We start from the raw sequence: 24,408 nt of genomic DNA, 5'->3' as shown, positions 1-24,408 counted from the left end.
ATGGTAGTGGTATACAGAAGGTTCAGAGTGTCCAGGAGGGAGCCAGGTGTGGGGTTGTGGCTGTAGGGTTGCTCTTATATCCAGTCTTTATTCCCTGCCACAGTCTCCCCAAGCTGTTACAGTTGAAGCATTACTCAATGATCTTGGTGTACTTAAGCTTGGCCTCCATAATGCCCCTTCTCAGGTTCTTCTGTGCATCTTTATAGTTCAACGGGTCTCCAGATTGTAAAACAGAGTCACACATGCTTTGAGCTAGAAGCTTACCGCATTGTTCTCTTTTCTGGTTGGGGAAGAATTTAAAAGTCTTGGTCTCTGTCAGACTCTCAACACAGGCATGTACTGTATATAGTTCAACACTGCTGAGGTCTCTAACCCCTCAGCAAAAACTCCCCAGTCTGTAAATCGTAAGCAGCGGTGAGTGTTTTATATGCTGGGACCAGGCACAGATGATTAGACAGTCCTAAATGTGTCAGGGGTCTGGCTTTATAGGCATGCGGGTTGTTACAGTAGACCTGGTCTAATATGGTCTTCTCCAGTATACTTCCACTATACAGATGCTATATGTTAATGGATGATGTAGCTTCTCCATGGCTAACTTATCATTAGCTTGGGGCAGCAAATAGACAGCGGTTAAAACTACTGATGCGACATGTCTGACCTGCAACATAAAATATTTAAAGTGTCTTCTGTGGGATTGCAAAAATTTATGTGGGCCCCACTGGGCACTCCGGTGTCCAACATTGTGACTGAATATTGCGTTAGTGCTGGTTGTCCTTTCCATGTTGCCCTGGCTCTCAACCCAATTTGCCATAGCAAGGAGTTTTGGACCCAAAATGCTGATTATGGAGGGAGAAGAAGAACAATGAGGTCGATGGAAGTAGCTTGTGTGGTGACCACTGATGCTGGGAGAAGAATAACCTGGACTCTATCAGCTGCAGCTGAAGACATAAGATGTTTTAGGTTCAAAGTTGTGGCAACTACTCCACAGTCTCTAAACCTTGGTCATCTTTGGAGGCTCAACAAAAACAAGCAGAACCTTAGATACAGGAACGTTTTACTTTCATGCGGAAAAAAAGTTCACGTTCGTTTTTTATTTCATATGAACATTTTATAAACAAGAAGTCCCTTTTCTGCACCCGGTTTGATGTTGGCATTATACTCGAGAACCAGCTTTTGGTTAAAAAAAAGAGTAGAAATTAAATGACCATTTTATGAATGTCAACAAGAGATCGTAGACTTTTTTTTTCTGTAACAAGATGGTCTCATATAAGGCAACTAATGTGAAAACCCAAGTCTCCTGACTCACATGTTTCAAATGTTGAATCTTCCTCTCCAAGATGCAGTAAGTCCATCATCATGACCATGTTTTGAAGTGATTACTTAATAAAGTTCTCCCCAGTCTGAGATTTCAAGAGATTGATGACGTGCAGTGACGAACATCCGCGGTTGACCAATCACAGCAAAGTGGGCGTGGTTATGGTAAACAAAATCTTGTTTTCAGTGGGCGGGGCTTAAACACATTTTCTAATGTAAAAATGTCAATGAAAAGAGAGTTTTGTACAAACAGACACATACCAATGAGTACAATAGAGTCCAACATATATTTAAGAAACACTTAAATCAACACATTAGTTGCACTTTAAGAGATTGTGTTTTACTGATTTTTACTAAAGGCTTTTTTAGTAATCTTTAGTAATCTTGACTGAAAAACAAGTGTAACAGGTTCTACTAAGATAGCTTTGTAGAAAATACTATTTTAAAAAGTATTAATCAATACAACAGAAATTAAATATATATATTTTTTCCTGTAATGAACAACTGCTTTCTTCTGGAACATCCATTAGTAAACATGTCAGATGCCTTCAGACGATTAATAAATGAGTAAAAAAAACAACCTTTGAGTGTCTGCTCAGTGACTTATAGACAAAACATGGAGGCAGTTGTTGACCAAGAACAAAGGTCAAAGAGTCAAAAATGATGAACACTTGTTTCATGGGGAATTAAAGCTGACGCAGTGCATTATGGGAATGCTTTTACGAAAAAGAAAGATAGTGAGTGTGGCTGTAGCTGGTACTGAACTGATGACTTTAATTCCATTGTCATGTTACGCAGTGTTGTTCACTTCACTCAACCAACCGTTTTCACTCACACCGACCTGGACCCAGTGACCTCCGCCCCCCCTATAAGACGTCTCCGGTGCCTCTCAAACTCATGATTCTTCTCTTATTACCTCTGCACATTTTCATCAGTTAGGGAAATAAATAAAAAAAGAGGCATTTTAGGAGCAGGATCAGATCCGAATTATCATCTGGATCCATGAATCCATGAAGTTTTGCCACTCATTGAGGTGCAGAAGAAGCTACTGGTCTTCCTCAAACCTGCTGTGTGTTGTGTAAGCATGAACAAGGACGTCCTTTCAAAAGAGGTCAAAAAATATATAGAATTATAAAAATATTGAGTTAAATTATGGGTGTATATGAGCTGCTTGGCAGAGATCTGTCCTCTCTGATTTTTTTAATCTCTATTAACATGTATCTACAATGAAAAATGTCTCAAAACTATGATTTTCTTTTTTGATTGAAACATACATATAGTGACGACTTTTTCTGGGAATCATATAATTGTCACAACTTGAAGCAACAATTCCGTGAAAATCCTGGATGAGACAAATGGCCGCCAACATCCTCCACATGGCTACCCTGGCTCCTCCCCCCCCCCCCCCCGTTGGAAGACAGGGGTAAGGATTTACGTCGCGGCCTGGTGGAAGTACAGATGTGACCTCAGCAAGTCTCTGATGGATGTGTGAAGTGGGTCGATGTGAGCGGCTCCGTTTATTGACTTGGCCTCAGTTCAGTGAGATAAGTGCCAAGTGATGATGTGAGGACTTTGATCCTGGTCGCTCCCGGCATCATGCTCCCCGTCAGTCTCTCACTGTTCCAAAAGGGGCCGGGGGAGACAAAAGGGGGACACACGGCGGTGGGGCAGGGGTGAGGCGGCGGTGGACTGGACGTGAGCGGTACCACGGATCCATCAAGCTGAGATGAGAAGTTTCCCTGGAGAGTCTGAAGGGTGGGAGATTGAGGGCTACAGAGGTCCACACTGGAGACAAGGGGACAGAAGCGTTGAGATGGAGATCAGCCAGAGGGGGAGGCAGGACCGTCTGTGCTCCCCTGAAGAGTGAGCGCCTCCAAAATAGGCAACTTGGGCTGCAGCAGAATAGAAACACAAAAGCGTGTTAGCAGAGACCACGACTGAGACAGACAGGCAGACAGGCAGACAGACAGACAGACAGGCAGACAGGCAGACAGACCGACAGACAGACAGACAGACAGACAGACAGACAGACAGACAGACAGACCGGCAGACAGACAGACAGACAGACAGAGGGGCACCAGGTCCACTCACCAACGCAAGCCGACCCGTCGTCGTTGGGCTCGAAGCCCTGGTTGCATCTTCGTTTGGCTCGGCACTTGTAGCTGCCGTAGGTGTTGGTGCAGACGGGGCGGTCAGAGGGACACACAGATGGGAACTGGGTACATTCATCTTGGTCTACACATGGGGGACAGATTCAGGACAGGTACGTATATATATATGGGACACCAGAACAACCTACCCGTGCACCGTCCAAACTCGTTCAACGCAAACCCGTGACCGCACTGCAAGACAAGAGTAAGCGTCATTGGAAGGCGGACTAAAGGGGGCGGCGTTCAAGGTTTTGATACCTCGACCTCCAAAGTTGTGGTCAGCTCCTCCTCGTCCTTCGGGTACTGGACCTCCAGCACCGAGTTGATCTCGGACGGCTCCAGCGGTCGAGCCACCGACTTCCCGTCAGGCCAGTACACCTCCACGTTTGTAGCAACATCTTTACCTTTGCGTTCCCAAAACAATCACGAAGCAAGTCATTACTTGACAAGACATTCCTAGGCCAGACTGGATGAAAACTTGTGTCCAAACCTTTGGACCTGTCTGTAACTGAGTTTAACCTATATTTCTCTTCTGACAAGCCACCATGCCTGACTCTCTTTTTTACCTTCCTCGATCTCGGTCCAGTTCATCCTGGGGACGAGACAACCTCTCACTAAAGACAATAAAGTCTCCTCCTCTTGACGCCCAGATAAACTGTGCTTTCAGCTCAACCTTTCGCTGCTTTAAAGAGGAGGAAGGTGCTGTTGTTGTGTAAGTGTGTGTCTTCTTGATGACCCAGCAGTTATCAACTGTCTCGGATAATGAAGTGTTACAGCGGCATTGAGCTGCTGGCGTAGTCATTAACCAATTTCAGTGAACCGAAGTGAGCTCCTTCAACTCTTAATCAAAGTGTCTCACGCCAGAGAGGTCGGCGGTGTGGACTTAACTTCTTCCAACAACAAGAACATACAAATTCAGGTCATGCAAAAACTGGAGTGTGTGTATCACGAAGCTTCAGCGACACCTGTGTGTCTAACGTTAAGCTGTTTGATTCAATGCTGTTGTGGTTTTTGTAATTCTGTTCCATTGTTGTTGTAGTTTTATATGGAAGTATATCAGTACTTGTTAATACTGAAATATTGAATTAAAAAAATGTAAACGTTTTAATGTTTAATTCATTTTTTGAAAGGTTTTATTTTTGTTTTTTTCTGATGGCACAGTTATACCAACATTTATATCACATTTGAAAGACTTAAAAATGTTTCATATTGAATTTTAAAGGCTATAAATAAAAATAAAAATAAATGTATAAATTAATTTTAACTTATTGGAATTAGAATATCAAACTGTATGTGTTGTAGTCATTACAAAAATATGTTTTTAAATAATTAAATGTTTTTATATATTTTAAATATTAAACAATGAAAGAATACAACATTTCAATTTTTTTTATTTTTTTATTCAGTCATTCAATATATTGATGACTTACGTAGTACCATAGTTTTACAATTAAAATTGACCTTCAGAGCCACCATAGGGTTTCCTTCTTACTGCAAACTCTTGGCCTGATCGAGAACATATCCTCATATCCTTATATGTATATATATATATATATAGAGAGAGAGAGAGAGAGAGAGAGAGAGGAGATGAAATCAGAGCCTCTTTTACGTGAGTGAGTCATTGACGATTACATTTAAAAAATGATGACATCTATCTTGACTTCTACAGCAGTCAGTTTTTCTCAGAGAGTTTGCTGATCGTGTTGTTTCAGTACATTTTTATTCCTAGTCGCCTGTTTTCGTCTCCAATTTTCGAGGAGATCCAAAGATGTCCGGGCGAGAAGATGGGACGACTAATTACTTGTTGTTGTAATTGTTGGGGTGTTTTCAAAAACTTAAAAAAGATTGTTTGTGATTCTCGTGGACTCACCGAGGCCGAAGTGAGCGACTGGCTCCATCTCGCACAGATACCCAGAGCCCCCGTCGATGATGCGGGTGTGGGGGCCGCTCCTCTTGGTGTACACCACCACCTTGGCCCCTCTGGCGAACGCCCCGAACCTGGTGCGCGGGATCACCCGCAGCCAGGAGTTGGTGGCCCCCTGACGGACAGATGAGGTCAGAGGTCACCATGTTACAGCACGTTGCCCACACACCTGGTTGACTTTGTAGACGGACAGGGGCTGAGCTGCACTCTCTCCGTGAGACACCAGCAGCTCCAGACGTCCGTCGCCGTCGAAGTCTGTCGCCACAGCTCCTGCACGTTAAGAACAACAGTCAAATTAATTATCCGGAAATATGATCACCGGGATTTAATGGTGTGACTAAATTGTGTGGAACGAGTCTGATGAAGGAGCGTGAGATGCAGGAGCTGCAGTGGACCTCTGCCGCCCTCTATCGGCGGCTTTTATTAATGGAAGCGTGCACACTGACCTGTTCCACGTCCTTCTGGTTCAGCCGCCTCTCCGATATTCAGCTCCTCTATTTGGGGGTCTCCATGTTCTCTTCTGCTTACCCTGAAACAGAGGTTCCCTTGTTTGAATGACTACAGAATCAAGTTTTAAAAATTCTATCTGAAAATAATTCTGAAGATGCCTGCTGGAAATTTTTGAAAAGTGAAGTGTGAAGAAAAAACTTTGTCACCAGTGAGAAATAAATGTACAGATGAAACTAATTATATTGACTTTTAAACCTTTATAGTAGTACTATGTTTAGTCAATTGTTTTATTATGTTGTATTGACAAATATCTCACAAGAGAAAATAATATTATTTACATGAAGCAAAATTGCTTAAATGTTCTGTAAAAAATATTGAATCAAAATTAAATAAAATAAAAACAAAATACATTGTAAAAAGCAGAAGTAGAATAATTTATTAATTTATGAAACCCAAATCATCAGTTAATCACTTTCACAGGATTCTTCACCTGCTTCAGCAGGATTTTCCTTTAGTTGGTAAAAGTCTTTCAAGGTCGGGAGGTGACCTTTCTCTCTTGAGTTTCTATGTTCTTCCCGTGTTGCGTGGTTTTACTCTGGGTACTCCGGTTTCCTACCACAGTTAAAAAACATACAGAGGTTGGTTGGAACTAGGGGTAAATTGTCCATAGGTGTCCTCTCGCTATAATAAACTGTGATGGGCTCCAGCCCCCCCGCATCCCCCAAGGGATTAAGCAGCATAGAAAATGAATAAATAATTAAAGTCATAGTTCACCTAAAACTCAAACTTCACTGATTTAATCACCTTCGTGCCGACTAAGGGTTGGGATTATTTGTAACTTGTTCCTTTTTAGAGTTATAGACAAAAATGTGTGTTCATTTTAATGTAGCGACTGGAGCTCAATTGTCTTCGTCTTCATCTTCTTCCAAAAGCAACTTAGAAACATCCAAATTCCTTTAATACAGCTCGTCTGTAACGTCCATCTTGTTATGAAGCCTCAACATTAAAAATAGTTCCAAAGAAAATTGAACAAGTCTCTTTTTTAAGATTGTTTTTAGCGAGGATCCCACACCATCAGCGTAAATTTTGCGCACTGACACTTGCAATCTGTTTTAAATGAATATAAACTTGACTGGGACCTTCCATTATATCAGTTTTTCCAGAAAAATTCCTAATTGAATTTTGGTCCAACTATCACTTGTGTGTTTGAGGTCATTATTGAGCAGCTGTTATCAAGATTGAATAAGTTACAAAAGTGTCCCCTGACCTCTGAGAGCACCTCGACTGAATGTCCGCCTCATACCTTCGTTAAATCATATTTTCATTTCGGTCCAAGGTGCGGATCTTTGCCAAACCTCTCTCCTCTGATGAATATTGATCAGCTGGACTGAATGAATTAGATCCTGCACAAGAGCGTCTCACGCTCACTCGGCTGCAGCTTCACACATTCATCTTCACAGAGGACAAAGACGCAGCGGCGAGCAGTGACCCACGTCACGTTATCATCCTGTCAAGAGAGACAATCTCTCCTCCGATGACCTGCTATGTCCGGATTCTGGTCCAGGAACCTGTGAAGCCTAACAGGGATATTTATTAGGGCCCAGCCGGAGCCACCGGGACCCCTCATCACTCACTTCCTGTTCAAGATAAAGCTTTATCATCCAGCCAGGCACACTTGATGCTAGCGATAGTTAAAACAATTGACACACGTCGTGGGTTCATTAATATTACGAGGCGAACTGCAGCCATGCTGGAAACCGTCTTAATGAAAGGTTCGTTCATGTGTGGAGGAGGAGGCGGACGCCAGACGAGATAATATCCCTGACTGTCAAATTGAAATTCCTCTCAGCTGCCGCGCTGCAGCGTGGAATATAAAATCGTGACACGAGGCGTTCATTAGGCTCGTTTAGCTGCTCGTCGAGGCTCACCTGTGCAACAGGTGTGGCTGCCGTACCTGAAGAGTCTGTTGGCAGAAGGACCCCTGTAGGCGATGTTGTTGAAGAAGACCTCCAGCTCGTTGTCGTTGTCGAAGTCTGCCGCGATGACGGTGCGGACCGGAGATGGCATTGAGAACTTCTGGGATGCGATGTCCTGAAGACACAGAAGCAGTTAGGAGGTTTTGCTTTCTTGTTCAGGAGCTTGATTGAAGGTCGTCATGTGACTAAACAGCTCATCATATATTGGGAGGAAAGACCCATGACTAGATAAGGCCTGGTTTTATAGAATTAGTGGTTCCTTTGTCTGCCTCACACCTGTTCTTGCTCACTATTGTATGATGAGTTTTATAAGCTACAGCTTACTTCCTTCAAGCTTATTGACAACAAAAAGGAAATGTTGTTTTAAATAAGTTTAAAAAATGTAGTCCATAAATAAAAATATTCCTCTTTTTCCCTTAAAAATGTTATTTTTTTATGGGTATTTTTAAAATTATAAATATAATAATTTCCCAATTATTTCATTTTGTATTTTTCACACCACAGTGTCATTAAAAAATAAAATGTATCCACCACATAACTTGGTTTTAATATCCAATAAATATTATGTTTAGTTTCTATACTTATTATTATTACAAATTCTGATCATTAAATATCCTTTGTTGTTTAAATTCAGCATTATCACACTTGCCTACATTCTCATGTACAACATTTTCATCTTTTTTTTAAAATGTTCAACTTAATTTTGTGAAAATCCTTACTATATTATTTTTCATATTTTCTGGTGTAAATCTTCTTCACTGCAGTTGACTTTGACTCTGACCTGAGCAATGGTAACTTTGGGCAACACAAACAAATCTTGAATTTAATTTAATGTGTCAATAATAGCAGAGTTATCTCAAGACAGTAAAAGAAACTATAGGAGAATAAACAAGTTTAAAGCCAATGAATGACAATGACGAGGATTTTTTTTTTTTAAAGGCAGAAACCTGAAGCAGAACCAGACTTGGTGTGAACTTTCTTCTGCCCTGACTTACTAGAAGGGATAAGAGATAAGGAGGGATGTGAGAAAATATATGAGTGTATCGGCAGCAGGGTCTAGACAAATAGAAAACGAGGTTTATCTGCTCCACCTAACTCACAGATACTAATCTGTTGCTGACCAACTTCTAAATATAAAGATGATTTGTAAGTAAGTAAGTAAGTAATATTTATTTATATAGCGCTTTTCGAGACCAGGGTCACAAAGCGCTTAAACAATCAAAACAATACTCCAAAAAAGTACATACTTTAAAGATCAAGATAATACTGAGAACAACACAGGAGTTCGAGAAATTCAAGGAAAAGCGCAGATCGTTCCAAATTTGTCACTTCCTTTTCTGCATCTTGGTGAACCTGACTTCAATGCAATAAATGTTCTGTTCTCCACTTTCTTCACTTTACATGTTAGAACCAAACATATCTTCAGCTCCTTCTCCAACATGTTTGCAAAATCATTTTTTTCAGATTTGAGTTTCTGCGAGTGATAGTAGAGTGTCAACTCTTATAATGTATTGATTTATTATCCAATCGCAACATTTAATTGGAATCTTTTTTGATATGTTCATTTTTAGAGTTATAGGCATAAATGTTACCTCCATGCTGCTCGTGTATACATCTTGTATTAAAGCCATGACGTTAGAAATTTTTCCAAAAAGAATAAAATAAGTTTATATTTTAAGTTTTTTTTGTAGTGGAAACTTCCAGTATCTCAGTTACACGTTTCAGTGCGCATGATTTATGCTGATGGCCTTGAATCTTCCACTAAAATCGAGCTTAAATATTGACTTGTTGTACTTTTTCCTGAACAATTCATCATGTCGAGGCTCCAATACAAGAGGGATGTTACAGACGAGCAGTATGGAGGTATTTGGATGTTTTTAAGTGTGTGTTTGGACGAAGATAAAGATGAAGACAACTGAGCTCCAGTCACTACAGTAAAATGAACAAACATTTTCGTCTATAACTCTAAAAAGTAAAAGTCCCAGTCGACATGAGGGTGAGTAGAAAATGAGTGTTTGCATAGATGTCAGGACAAATAATTCTCTATGACCTGCTGCCGTCTAATACTCATCAACACTTGTCAATCGACAACAAGTTTGAGCTCAGGCACTAGAAATAAACCTCCCCCATAAGCTTTAGGTCATTGGTTCAATTTCCGCTGCACAATTCAATAATCATCACCGTGAGTCAAACACTGATTGGTCGCCAGATGGAAATCTAAGAATAAGTTGTTAAATGAGCACCTTTGAGGTCAATGTAGGATTGAGTATCAGAAACAACTTCATTGATACGTCAGAAGAGAGTTATAGAGCAGCTCTCCCCTCCCTCCATTATTTACACACTGTTGTAATTATAAGGCTCATAAAGCGGCAGGAGGGAGGGAGGAGGTTGCAGCATCCTATAGTGACCTTCTGCCGCTTAGGTGAAGGAGAGGGGACGGCCGAGTGACAGCAGCGTCATGATTTTACAACCACTGTATAAGCAGCAAGATGGATGTGATGACACCTGCTGTCTTTCCCTCGCAGCACAGAAACAACCAAGTGGAATCAAACCTAAAAAAAAACAACTAAACCACAGGTTCATGAGGTCAACTTGAAGGTTCATGTTTATGAGCTTCCTTCGCAGCATTATGTGGGCTCAGTGAAATTGGCTTCACTATATAAAAGCATCTGTAGTTGGGTTTACAGAAAATAGAGCTCAGAGGTGAGGCTCCAAAGAGAAGCTGATTAATATTATAAAAAAGAAATCAAAATATCATGAATGAAAAAATATCACTTAGTACATGATCATCAATTAGTATTTCACTCTGCACCATCATTTTGTGAACGCTAAATTGAATTATCGTGTTAAATTAACAAGTTTCCCTCCATTTAAATGCAAAGTATGTGTGTGTTTTGTGTATCCATGTGTTAAAAGTGTTGCAATAGATTTTAATTAAAGCACAAAGAGGCCTAATCGGCACTTTCCAGCACCCAGACAGGCTGCTGTTTCAGCCCAATTTAATTAGCGGTTTACTGGACTGATACAACTACTTCATTATACATGCCAAAGGTCAGCCTGGCATATAGGGAGCTTTAAAGTGGTCCACACGGGGAGAAAATATTGTTCTAATCTGTGATCTGTGGCTGTCAGAGTGACGGAGGGCGGCGAGGGCACGGCGTCACACATTAACCCTTCATGTGACCACCGTAAAGATGTCACTGCTGACAGTTATCTCTTTTGGAAAGAATGAGCGCTGACGGCTGGATCGCTGAGGCTCGAGCTAGATTTACATGCAACACTCCGTCCCGGGTTACTGAGCTACACAAACTCACCGTGGACGACCTGACTACTGAGTCAGTAATCACCGCCTGGCTGTTTTCAAACAACGCTGATATTGAGCAGAGGAGACAGATGCTATCTCACCACACCTCTGACGGTTTTACAGTTCCGTGTCTCCTCATTGATCGTGAGATTACAAACCCTCTTAAGTTGTTGTTGTTGGAGCATTTGGTTTAACTAGCGGTGGAACGTCAGGGCCAGGGATTTAGTGCTGGCCTCAAAATACTCTGAAAAGTAAATGTATGTTATAGTGTTGTAGTCAAGAACCACTAAAACCAAGATCAAGACTTTATCAAGACCAAAGAGAAGTCCAAGACATTTGGAGGTCCAGACTGAGACAAGACCAAGACATTTAGAGGCTGAGACCAGGACAAGATCAAGACATTTCAAGGTTGAGACTGAGACAAGACCAAGACGTTTGGAGATCCAGACCGCAACAAGACCAAGGCTTTTAGAGGTTGAGACTAAAACAAAAACAAAACGTTTGGAGGTCGAAACCGAGACAAGACCAAGACATTTTGGACCGAGACTGGGACACGACCAATACTAAACGAAGACATTTGGAGGTTTAGATCGAAACAAGACCAATAGAGTTGGAGGTTAAGACCTAAACAACATCATTTAGTGGGGTTGAGACTGAGACAAAACCAAGACATTTGGAGGTCGATAAGGAAACAAGACCAAGACATTTGGGCAGGAGGGACATTACAGACGAGCAGTATGGAGGTATTTGGATGTTTTTAAATGTCCTTTTGGACAAAAATGATGACAAAGACAACTGAGCTCAAGTCACTACATTACAATGAATGTACATTAATGTACAACTTCAGAAAGGAAAAGATTAAAATAATCCCAACCCTTGACGACATGAGGGTGAGTAGAAAATGAGTGAAGTTTGAATTTTGGTTGAACTGTTACTTTAACATTTTTCCAGCTAAACCCAGTAAGTTGGTGAATCTGATAAATGTTCCCCCATCATTTGTCTTTGTCTCCTGAAACAGCTCATTTTTACAAGTACCATAATTAAGCAGGGAAAGGTCTAGACAGGCATGTATGAGGGGGCAGCCACAAATATTGAGGGGGCATTGTGCTGTTACTTTCTTACTTACATGTAAGTTTGAGGGGGCACAACATTTATTTGAGGGGGCCAGGCCCCCTCTTGCCCCTGCCTAGACCCGGCCCTGTAATTAAGGTATGTCCAAAGACTCATGTATTTAATTATCCATGAGTTGGTACCTCCACATACAGCTCCCACGTACACTTGCATCTCTTATGTCACTAGTGTATCTATAGTAGGAGAGAGGAACCTTAAACTTGTGCTTGCGGTTGTTCAGCTGCATGTAGAGACGATGAGGTCCGTTCCAGTTTCCATATACAATATCCGTCTTGCCGTCTCTATTGAAGTCTCCAAGAGCCACTCCTCTGCCATGCTGCATGGGGTCCTCTATGCCTACAAAGTAAATACAAAAAAAACAATGCAAAAATGTTCAGTATAAGACCAGATGGACTGATGGAATAAGACAACAATTATTATTCTATAGTCACCTCTAGGTGAACCTGATCAATAGCATATAAAGTCATAACCAAATACTTTCATTTCCTTTTAAATTTCACTAAAAGTTTCAACATTTTAAGTCCCAAAAGTTATATTTAACAAGTCCACATTTGTTTGGAAAAAGTGGTTGGTATAGTTAGTGTTTTAGGTGGAAGCCACCACCGACCTACCTGCCTGCTGTGCAACATCATTGAAAGTTCCATCTCCGTTGTTCTTGAACAAGAAATTGGGTCCGTATTCGTTGTCGCAGAACACATCAGAGAAGGTTTTACTGACGATAGGTCCGACCACGACGCCTCGTCCTCCTGTCCAGTTGAAGTAAAAACAAGTGGGGGGAGGGAAAGACACCAGAGTCAAGTACAGAACAGGACAGAAGGTTTTGACTGAGGCAGCAGAGAGAGGGCAAGGACAGCAATCAAGCTGCATATGAGAAGTGGACTGATCATTATTGCCTTTCCAGACCATTTACTCCAAACAGGGTAAGGTCTTTCTGCTGACACAGACGCTCACGGGCACATAAACATCCCTCAGCACAAACACGCTGGCAAGTCTTTGTGTTGACCAGACTGTAATTATTACCTCATGAAAGGATCGTCTTCGCTTTGACTGAGATTCAGTTGTAACTTCAGCAAAACCTTTCCTGATGTTTTTTTTATACACTCACATACACTTTGGCAAAGTTTTATTAACTCCAACATGTCGCCTTGTTCTTGCATGAGGTAAAGAAAGAACAATTCTAACACGGATGGGAGGAGAGGTAAGCTCAGAGGAGGGATGTATCAGGGGGAGAGTTATGAGGTTGGAGCTTCCACAAATCTGGCTCCATTGACAAGTAAGGGGAGGACAACTGCTGAAAAAACACTCCGATACTCTTCACTTCTCAGCCTTGTGGTCCTGATGTCACCCCTTTTAATTTACAGTGGATGCTCTTGTCATGTGGATTTATTGGATTCTGATCTTTTTTATAAACTATTTCTCCTCCTGATGGGAGAGAGACGGAGGTAGAAAAAGTTGATCTGCTATATCAACCACATAAAAAGACGTTTAGATTATTTTATATACTCAGATGTTGCTTAAAATCATCTTTTATTTATTAAAGTCTACCTAGAATTTATAAGACTTTGATATGAAAAGAAAAAAAGCAACATCTAAAAATGGCTTGGACGTTTTAATAGCCATTGCATTAGTTTTTGGACATTTGACACAATTATCATCACAGCTGAATATAACTAAAAGCAAAATTAAATTTTCCTTTTCTAGGGTTGTGGGGCTGGAGCCAATCCCAGCTTCTTAGGACGTTAATCAACCCTACAAGAAAATCTTAATTTATTAACCAAAATTCAGTCTTTCTTATTCTCTACTTCAGCCTCGCTCTGAATCTAGATTGTGAAATCTACACCTTTATCTTTCAATCGCGCCATCTCTTCTGATGAAAACTTTAATGATCAATAATCTATAAGCAATAAAAATGAACTTACGAAACACTTAAGCACAAAATCACCAACCATTACCAAAACTCAGTTGTATTAAAAAACCCAAGGACTTTTCAATGACTGCCGATAACAAGAATCGTAAAAGAACTTAAGTGTTATTCACGATCATATCATCCAAAATATGATGAGATCAATCATCTTGTCATTTATTGTTCTCGCTCGGTACAGTAGGGAGAAGTCTCTTGGAAGGAAGGGGAGGACGCCGGTGCAGCGGGGGAGACGACTTCGGGCGAAGGAGGAGATATTTAATCAGAATCTTCAAGGTCATCCATCAAACTTGTTTGTTATATTGATCAGCTAGTTCCGATTGATTCAATTTGACAAAAACTGAGCGCACACTATTTGCAGCGTTCCATCAGATTCTGCGATTTTTCAACTCACTGATCAATTCACTGGCCGCGTCTGAAGGCTCGGCTGAGTATATATAAAACACAATGGTGTCCACATATTTCTCGGTGGAGCCGAGGTAACACTCCGGTGTGATAGATGTCATCTCTGGACCGTTGAGTAGTCTGATATATGTTTGCATCGTCCTTCTCTTCCCCCATGACTTTGACCGAAGTAAACAGCTGACGCGGCTAAAAGCGCTCACTACAACCCTCTTTCTTCTCTCACACCACTGATCATCATCAGATTTTTTTTCTACTCCACTATTCTCCAACTTGGCACCTTTCCAGCTCCCATTCTGCTGCACCGAGGTCCAATATTTGGAGCTTGATAGGCACTGTGGTCATGTGCTCTTCTGCATATGTGTAAATCAGACGACTGTGGAGGCGGGATGATCGTGCACACCTACCGGTGAACTTGTTTACTCCTGCCTGCTCGGCCACATTGGAGAGGGCGACGACTCCCTGCGACAGATCGCTCGCGTCCTGGTCCATCTCGATGAGAGCATGAGGACCCACGGTGCCGCTAGCATAGTTCGCAATGTAGATGGAATATCTGCCAGATCCCTGAGGGCAAATGATCCGATTTCATGATTAATTTTTGAAACAAACTTTGAAACACGACCTCCTACTCACCCTCATGTGGACTAAGGGTTGGGATTATTTTCAGAGTAATCTGTTCCTTTTTAGAGGTATAGACAACAATTTTTATTCATTTTAATGTAGCATCTGGAGCTCAATTGTCTTCGTCTTCGTCCAAAAAGACACTTAAAAATATCCAAATACCTCCATACTGCTCATCTGTAACGTCCATTGAAGCTCTACATTAAAAATAGTTCTGGAAAAACTTCTACGTCTGTTTTTTATATTTTTTTATTTTGTATATCCCAGTCTCCCAGCTCCAGCTACAAATGTATCCTCATTCAAACAAATGGAGGTATTTTATATGTTTTTAACAGTGTATTTTTGGAGTCACAACATTAAAAATGAACAAACATTTTTGCCTATAAGTCTTAAAAAGAAACAGATTACTCTGAAAATAATCCCAACCTTTAATCAACATTAGGGTGAGTAGAAAATGAAAACTTTTAATTTTGAGTGAACTATCCCTCAAGTGTGTTTGCTAAAGTTGGGATGTCAGTAGATTTGTGATGTAACAACAATAACTGGGAGCAGATAGAGAATCCTTGCAAGAACCAGACTCTTCCACGATTGATTAGCATCTTCAAATTGAAAAAGTACAGAAAGATTATGACCATTAAATCCGTCTAATCACTCTTTGAGTTGGACCAGATGTTCACAGCGACTCTCAGACTTCCGTCATAAGGTCCAATCAGTCTTCCTCGATATCTGCGTCCTCTCTAGGAATCCAATTAATGTGACTAATGATCATGTCATGATTTACCTTGTTGACAGTAACATAAACAAAATATACGGAAAGTTCTATTTTTTTCCGGGGTCTGCTCTTCTCCATCTCTGTAAATCCCCTCATACACATACTCCTCCTAGCCCCCTTGTTCTCCCCCTATTCCTTTTCTTCTGCTTCCCTTCGGAGATTAATTTCACACTCCATTATCAGTCAGAGTCCCTGCAGACACAAACTCACAGACGGAACCATGCTAATAGACTACACTCTTGATTCCAATGAGCTCTCCCACCAGGCCGAACATATTTCAATCAATACAAACACACACAGACACACACACACGAAGGTGTTGTTTGATAGTTGCCCTTACAGTTTTTTAAGGGGTGAATGTGTGGTAAATGTCATCTAGGCTCATGTCATGGCTTGCTGAGGTAGTGGATCTAGAGACCGCTTGGCTTACTTGCATTCAGGAGAAAAAAAAAATGAGACTGAGCTTTATAGTAAGACCCAAAGGCCATCCACAGTTCCTTAACAATCTTAAAAGTCAATGATTTTTCAATAAGTTTTGACCCGAGGCTAATTTCTGCCACTGAGGTTTTCTGCTGGTGCATGTTGCTGCAGACTTCGCTAACCGTTCCTCATCCATTTTCCTTTAATACTTGGCAGGATTAAATTGTTTCTTTCCCAAAACCATTGCGTCTAAGAAGTCCAGCCTTCAACATTATCATTTGTCAGGGACTACAGGCTGCCTGCTTGTGAGAAAAGCCATCAATCAGTTCAACGTGAGATCTCTGGATATGCAACCTCCATTAGTTTGTGTAAGAATAACGTCCGGATGTCACCTTCAAGCATCCAGTAAAAGTACAAGTTTGCAGAAAAAAGATCAGGGAAAATCTTCACTTCACGATATTGGTTCAGTATTTTTATAAATAAACCTTTACCTATTTTAGTGTTATGATTCTCACTTTGACCGTGGCTGTCTTTGCTTATCTTGTCAGTTTTTCTTCTACAAAAAGGGCTCTTTTCTACCTTTTTGTGACATTTTGCACCAAATCTCTTTCTTGATAATGATGCTTTTAAGTGGGATATGATGTTCAATCTTCAACATAGGCAAGACTAATGATAAAGTAACATTGATATTGTAAATACCAACCAGCCGAGTCTTCATCTGCCAAATGCCTGAAGTTAGCTCACCGAACTATAGTCTTAAAGATGTTTTAATTTGGGAAAAAAGACAGGATTTTCTCCATAGTCATATAAGCCTGTGACTTATGATATGTCAAGATACTATTTTTTAAGTTTACCAAAAAAATAAGCAGTGGAAGGAAGTAAAATACGACCTCTGTATGGGATCATCTTGTTGTAGAAAAAACAACTTCTCGCCTACTTGGCGTTATGGTGAAAATTGTTTTATTTTTTTTGTTTGTTTTATTTGTAGGCTGGTCCATGGAAATAATGCCAAAATTTAAACCGGTCCGCGATGAAAAATTTTTTTGGGGACCACTGATCTTCACCTCCTTATATAGTCATCATTGTCTATTCAATGATTACTACTAACCCTTAGTCGACATGAGAGTGAGTTGAAATAAGTAAAATTTGAATTTTGGATAAACAATTCATTTAGGAGCATTCCTAAGATGATTGTAGCACTTAATAACTTAACAAATAGGAGAAGTAAAAGGGTGCTGCAGAAGAATTCCTTTAAGATAGAATTAAGGAGTCTTTTTTTGTTGTTAACTAAATGTTAACGCATATATGTTTTTTATTAAAACAGCACTACTTGGTTGGATGACTAAGCTCCTCACACGACATGAAACCATTTCCACCTCATGTGTCTTGTTCACCAAACAGATGAATAAAAATGGCTCATCAACAGGAAAATGTATTCATCCTCTCTTTTCTGCCACACAGGCCATTGGTGTTCACTGAGTTGGGACTCGATTGGAAAACAGGGTATTGTTATCCCCACTGTCCCCCATCCAACTATTACCCTCTTTATCCTCCAGATAAGAGACAGAGAGGAGTCAGTCAGACAAACTAGAGGAGGGAGAAAGACAATGGAAAGCAAGCCGAAAGAAAATGCTGGGGGGAAAAAGAGGCGATGTGCAGTCATCACTCCTCCCTTCGTACGATGTTCTATAAAACAAACGAGCCCTGGCTTCTGTAATTACACTGGCGCGATGGACAGAGGAGAGAAAATAGCACACCATTCCCCCAAATGAACTGTCATAGCACATGCTGAGAAGGGCGGCGTAGGCAGAGCATGAGTTATCACTGGTAAACAAACAGAGGCATCCATGCATGTGCGCAGAAGATACTCCGGGGAGTTTGTGTGTGGCTGTGTAGTTTGTAGCCTTGTAGTTTGCGAGTGTGTATTACCTTTCTGTCCACACAGGCCACTGAGCGCCCAGCCATACGGTTGGCTACGTCTCTGTGCTCATTAATGTCATCATTGAGCAGATCTTCAAAGCGTCCATTACGGAACTTAAAGAGTTTGTCAGAATATGTCGCCCGTCCTGCGGTACAGAGAAAAGCGTTGTGAGTCAGAGATATTACACAACAAAATATCACGTTTAGCGTATGTTCTTATCGGCTCCCTTAGTGCAGAAACAGCTTGAAAAAAGACTCTCACAAATGTATAGTTAGGATCGTTGATAAGGTCACTTCTCTTGTACTGTACCAGAAAATGCATTGTTGGTGTTGAGGACATAGATCTCCTCTCGTCCGTCGCCGTCAATATCACACGCTGTCACCCCGATGGCGTTGCCTTGGCGGTCCCTCAGAGCGTAGAACGGGGAGCTTCTGTCGTCAACTGCTATGTTAACAAGTCTTCTCTTTTGCTTGTCGTACTTCAAGACGAGGTTCGGGCCATTGTAGCTGTAGAAGCATCAATGAATATACATCAAGTTTGTCAGAAAAAACACAGAGAATCTTAAAAATAAGAAATTACAATTCAGAGAGCAAATTCTACATAGCCTTAGCATACAGGGACAAACCATACCATTACTTTCCAAAAAGGTCACTTTGGGTTTTATTCATGAAGCGCAAGTAAATCTCCAGATTCATGAACCAGGCGTGACACTATAATCTGATCGTAAACACATTTGTACACAAGTGTTGATTAATCCAAAAAGTGAGAGCAGCTTATTTTAAGGAGTAATTAGTATTAATATCCGACCATAGACTTAGACTTAGACTTAGACTTAGACCTAGACTTAGACTTAGACTGCACTTTATTCATCCCTTTGAGATGACACTCTCAGGGAAATTTCTGTTTTCCAGTAGCACAGAAGGAATAGAGAAAACCAAAAAGCACACAGAAGAGGACGATAGCATTAAATAACAACAACAGTAGCTGAATATAACGATAGTATAAACAAAATAAAAATAAAAATAAAATAAAATAAAATAAACAAAGTGACATAGACAGTGGAGTTGGTATTGAAGTTAAAAGTATATTATATTTTCTTCTGTTAGTTGTTGAGTTGGACAGTCAAAGTGCAGGGATGTGTCAGATGCTGTTAATCATCTTAACATAACTATCCTATCAATAAATGTATGGATCAGATACTAACAGACGAACCGCTGTAGCTAAAGAGGCTTTTGGAAGTTCTACCGGTCGTCACCAGTGATCCAATGTCAGGCATGCGTCGTAAGTAGATTCAGCTGGTTCTTGAGCGAGTATTCAATATCAAACTAACTTTACCGCGGCCCATTAATCTTACCACTGTAGAACAGAGAACATATTACAGGTGGTACATAAATGATTTGACGTGAAACTGGAGGAAAATAAACACACAAAAAAACACTTCAGTCACAGGAGTAGTGAACTCACGGTCAAAAAATAACTGAGGATTGTTCACTTATTTTTGTTATTTAAGCTATGATTTAATGTTATTTTTTTTAATAAACATTCATCATGCAGACAGAATTTGTATCTATGAGGTCAATTCAAACAGATAATTCACAATTATGAATATAATATGGATTATAAACCTGTTTATGTTCAAATTATTTAACCCTTCTGTTGTTGTTGGGTCAAGTTGACCCAAAGGCCCGAAAAACCAATGTGTTTTTTTTCTTTTCAAATCTTTTTTTCAAACATTATTCAAGGGCATTCTTGACTTTACACAAACTCTACACCTGCTCAGGAGGAAGTGTAGATTTCTCAGTATCTACGACAAAAAATGGACTTAAAGATGGAGATGAGAGAATTTATGAAGACGGGAAGAAAGATCTTGAAAATGCATTTTTAAAACGATTACCTTTATGTTTTATATGAAAAAGCAATCAAGGAAAAGAAAAAATGAGCTAAAGAAAATTGATGTGTTTAATATTTTTGCTGCAAATACCGAGAAAGCATGTGGCTCCAGTTCATCAGGAAGATTGAAAACTTTAACTGCTGTAGTGCATTATGGGGCTGATAGTCGTTTTTTTCTGCTTGAACCCTCTCTAACCTGAAGACAGCTTCACACAGACATATAAAACCAGATTGATATTCGTCCTACACTCAAATACCTGCTGAATCTCCTGATGAAAGGACATTTATGATGCATGGTCATTAACATCAATCTAGATTCTGTTAGTCCGTGAGGAATCCTGCGCTGCTTCAGTGGATTGAGGGAACTTGCCAAACCGCTGCCATCCAATCACATCTATTTTCATCAGCTGAGTGAACTGCAGGGCAACATCATCATCTCTTTTGTCTTTGTCTGCTACCTCATGACTCAGCTGCCATGTGAAAGTTAGACATCACCTGCAGTTATTCTCTACACATTAGACCTTTTAATTTGGCTCAACGGTCTCTCAGGATTCAGAGGCTATTAGGAAGGGTCTTCTCACCCCGCCACAAAAATCTCCAGGTCTCCGTCTCCGTCCACGTCGGTAACAGCCACGCCGTAGTTGAGCTGCGTGGGGTTGTTGTCGTAGTCGGGGGGAAGGACGGCCCTGGTTATCGCTGAGAACATGGGTTCGGATCTCTGGGCCGAGGACAACGAGGACAGGAGCAGGACTAACCACAACATGGTAACCTAGGAGATGAAACAAACACCAGATACAAGGGTCAACATGTGGATCATTGGGAATATTTTTGGTTTCCACATGAAGAGAAACCACTAAGACCAGCAGTATTTAGCAGTTTGATGAAGGAAAGCAGGATAGAAAATCTATACTGGAATGTTTGGGTGATGCCAGTGGGCAAAAATTAAAAAAAAATCTTTATTTAGGACTAAAATCGAGTCAAACACAGGTGTTTCTAATTTTATTTTTTTTCAAACCACCAACCCGAATTGATAAACATCTCTTCTGCATTAATTTGCTATAAGTAGAAGATGATTGGTCATTTTAATGATTTTAACCACTTAAATATGAATCTCAATTTTCATTGTTGCTTTATTTATTTATTTACAACAATCAACAAAATATATCTTGTTAATTCACATGACATTTAAAATCACATTCTTTGGGTTTCTGGAGGGTTTTGTTCAATAGCAGAAGATAATGGACAAACAGTAAACTAATATTTATGTTAAATCCTTTTGGAGACATTCTTTCTGCTAGTAATTCCATAGTAACTAGTAACAAGATGAAATATAACGGTCATGGGTTAAAAGTAACATGTCAACAACAGTTTGAAAATTGAATTGAAAAAAATGTGTTGTGTTAAAAACTACTCAAGGGGTTGAACGTTTTGGTTGAAGAGATAAAAAAATAAAAACGTGTTAAATGCATTATTTCTCAATTTATCTTGGCTTATTGTCTAAAATAGACTTTGTCATAACACAACATTATTCAATGTGGTCACCAACGTGGTGCACCATGTAGTTCATAGACCCCAAAGTAGTAGCCCTTGGGCCTGTTGAAAAATGCTTTTTAAACATCTTGTAATGTTGATTTGGGGTTTTCTTTCTTGTGGTACTTTGGTTATATATTGAATAATCATTAATGTTCATAAAGAGTTGGGATTATTTTCAGAGTAATCTGTTCATTTTGAGAGTTATAGACAGAAATGTTTGTTTATTTTAATGTAGCATCTGGAGCTCAGTTGTCTTCGTCTTCATCTTCGTCCAAAAAGACACTTAAAAACACCCAAATACCTCCATACTGCTCAACCCTTAGTCGACATGAGGTTGAGTTGAAAGTGAGTGGAATTGAATTTTAAACAATCACTTTAAGGCAGAGACTAAGAAGCTTCAGATTATTTATTGTTTGTTTTCCTATATTCCCCTAATTCTTTGAAAAGTGACATACAGTATGTTTATGACTTTCAAGATTCAAGTGTGAGTTTTAACTCAGTCTTGTACTTTACAAAAATAAAAAAGGATGTTGTTTCAAATGTTTAGAAAAAAAATGTAATATGTAATATTTAAACACTTGTTTATCTCTAAAACAAAACAACTAGTGAAACTGAGGATGAAGTGAAGCCAACTCCATCATCGCTTTCTTCCATCTTTCTCGTGGACCCAACACAAACAGCGGCTGTTAACACGGGGGTTAATTCACAGCACAGGGAGCTCAGAAGAGGCCGTTTCTCCCCATTAGAGAGAGATGTAATGACAAACGAGCTCAACACTTTCAGGCGACCAAAGGGCAGACTTGCTCATACACGTCTCACAAGATAGGTGCAGCCAACCGCAAACAAGGTGAACAGACGAATTTGAAACAAAAAAAAAAAAAGTCCAATAAAGTGTCGAGCAAAAAGGAATGGAGAGAAATGCCTATATTTTACTCAAAAGACCTGCTGAGGATGAGAGGACGGATCGTGTTGTTAAGTGAAATAAGGGGAGCTACTGTGTGATGTCCATACTAATGGGTACTAGATAGTTGCGGTGCCACTGCGTCAGGGATCACTTTGAGACCTCGAAACGGTGAAAGTTAAATGATTTCTATAAAGGCATCAATTGGCAGCTTCAAGATAAAAAAAAGAGAGGTTGCTGATAAAAGCCAAGGGCATGCTGGTTCCCCTGCATTTATCGTCCAAAAGCTCAGCAACTTATACTAGAACGACTTGTTAATGGTGCCAGGAGTTATTGAAGTCATTGAATAGTGTCACAAAGGGTCATAGGGAGCTTCAGAGACTGTTATTTATAGGTGAGCGGTCAAACACCATGGAAAAAAACATCTGAAAATGTGATGTTTGAGACAGTCAGGTTGTCGATTTGCTTATTTATGCCTGCATTAGGAGGCCATTACCCCGGCGTGCAACATCAGCATGTGCCTTCCAGAGCGATCATGCCCAGCTTCTATCTTGATAGCACTGCGACAAAGAATAAGCAACATCTTCAGTTTCAGAAAAGCTTTTCAGGAGCTTTTCACTGTGTAGGACACTGCAGATCACACACACACACACCCTCACACACACACACACCTCAATGACCTCTTAAACTTATCTTCACACTACGTCCAAAGCTACTTCACACTTCAGTTGTACTTATCAAAATATGACAATTTAAGAGTCCAGCAAATCTAAAATAAACCATGGAATTTAAATGAAAGGGAACTTTTCAAATTAAATATAAAATGAAAGAAGAAATTAAAACCACGTGTAAATTAGCATACAAGCAATAAAAGATGATGGTTTTCAAACAGAGAATTAAAATATCAACCATACATTTTAACTACAACCAGATAAAGAATAAAACTGAACGAATCCAGTACAAAATATTTTAAAGCAAAAAACGAGTAAACTGTATTGCACTTTACAATTTAGCAGATCGTGCTTGTTTGTTTGTTTTTTTTAGGTTTTATTATTTAATAATAGTTCATCCCGTATATAACAATTTCCCCATGATATATTTTGCGATTAAATAAAACCAAAAACATTTTGCCTTCCATTAAAAATCGTAACTATACGAGTTGAATTTAAGTCAGCTCTAAATAAATAAGTGTAAACTTTTACAGACTCATTTAGATATTTTTAAAAAAAAAATCAAATTTAAATAAACGCATGTCAAATCCTATTATAAGAAATCAAGTTAAATCGTCTTACAAGTCCCAGTGTTTCTCTGAAACAGAAATACGGAGTAAAAAAACAACTTTATCTGGGCTGGTCCTGCAGCAGATCCCAGCGGAGATGAGGAGTCCTGCAGCCGGAGGAGGCTCCTGCAGGAGTCGCTTTACTTACAGCAGCCGCGCGCTCCTTCTGAATCCCCCCACCAGTGACGACCACTGACCCCGTCGAGAGAGCTGCTGTCGGCGGGTAATTGTGCGCTGGATCCCGCGGTTATCTCAAGGGTTTTACCACCACTTATTCCCCTTTACACAACTTCCAAAGGCTTTATGAAATTACCCGAGATGGGAGCCAATCAACGCACGGCGAGGAGAATATTCAATGAATCAGCCAATGGCGAAGCAGACGGGGAGGCCGTGGGCGTGGCTTCAGGTTTTACATGGCGGAGCAGGTGCTGAGGCTGCTCTCTTTTTAGACTCATCTTTTCAGTCACATCTCAATGTGTGTCGTCCTAAAAATGCTTTT

General features: G+C 40.2%; 1 protein-coding gene across 1 annotated transcript; it reads right to left on the bottom strand.

Moving 5' to 3' along the window:
- Positions 1 to 3,084: 3,084 nt before the first annotated feature.
- Positions 3,085 to 24,135, bottom strand: LOC148069638 (cartilage acidic protein 1-like). Its single transcript, XM_087802441.1, has 15 exons — positions 24,058 to 24,135; positions 20,778 to 20,965; positions 18,616 to 18,812; positions 18,315 to 18,451; positions 14,980 to 15,136; positions 12,861 to 12,995; positions 12,443 to 12,585; positions 7,793 to 7,929; positions 5,835 to 5,917; positions 5,558 to 5,658; positions 5,335 to 5,503; positions 3,723 to 3,868; positions 3,614 to 3,656; positions 3,406 to 3,549; positions 3,085 to 3,206 (listed from the first exon to the last, which is right to left on the bottom strand). The coding sequence occupies exons 2-15, from the start codon at positions 20,957 to 20,959 to the stop codon at positions 3,085 to 3,087; spliced, it is 1,896 nt and encodes a 631-aa protein (XP_087658567.1). The 5' UTR covers positions 20,960 to 20,965; positions 24,058 to 24,135.
- Between the last annotated feature and the right edge of the window lie 273 nt (positions 24,136 to 24,408).

This window comes from Callionymus lyra, chromosome 11 (genome assembly GCF_982586985.1).
Source record: "Callionymus lyra chromosome 11, fCalLyr1.hap1.1, whole genome shotgun sequence".
Taxonomy (NCBI): Eukaryota; Metazoa; Chordata; class Actinopteri; order Syngnathiformes; family Callionymidae; genus Callionymus; species Callionymus lyra.
This window is presented reverse-complemented; position numbering and strand designations above follow the sequence as displayed.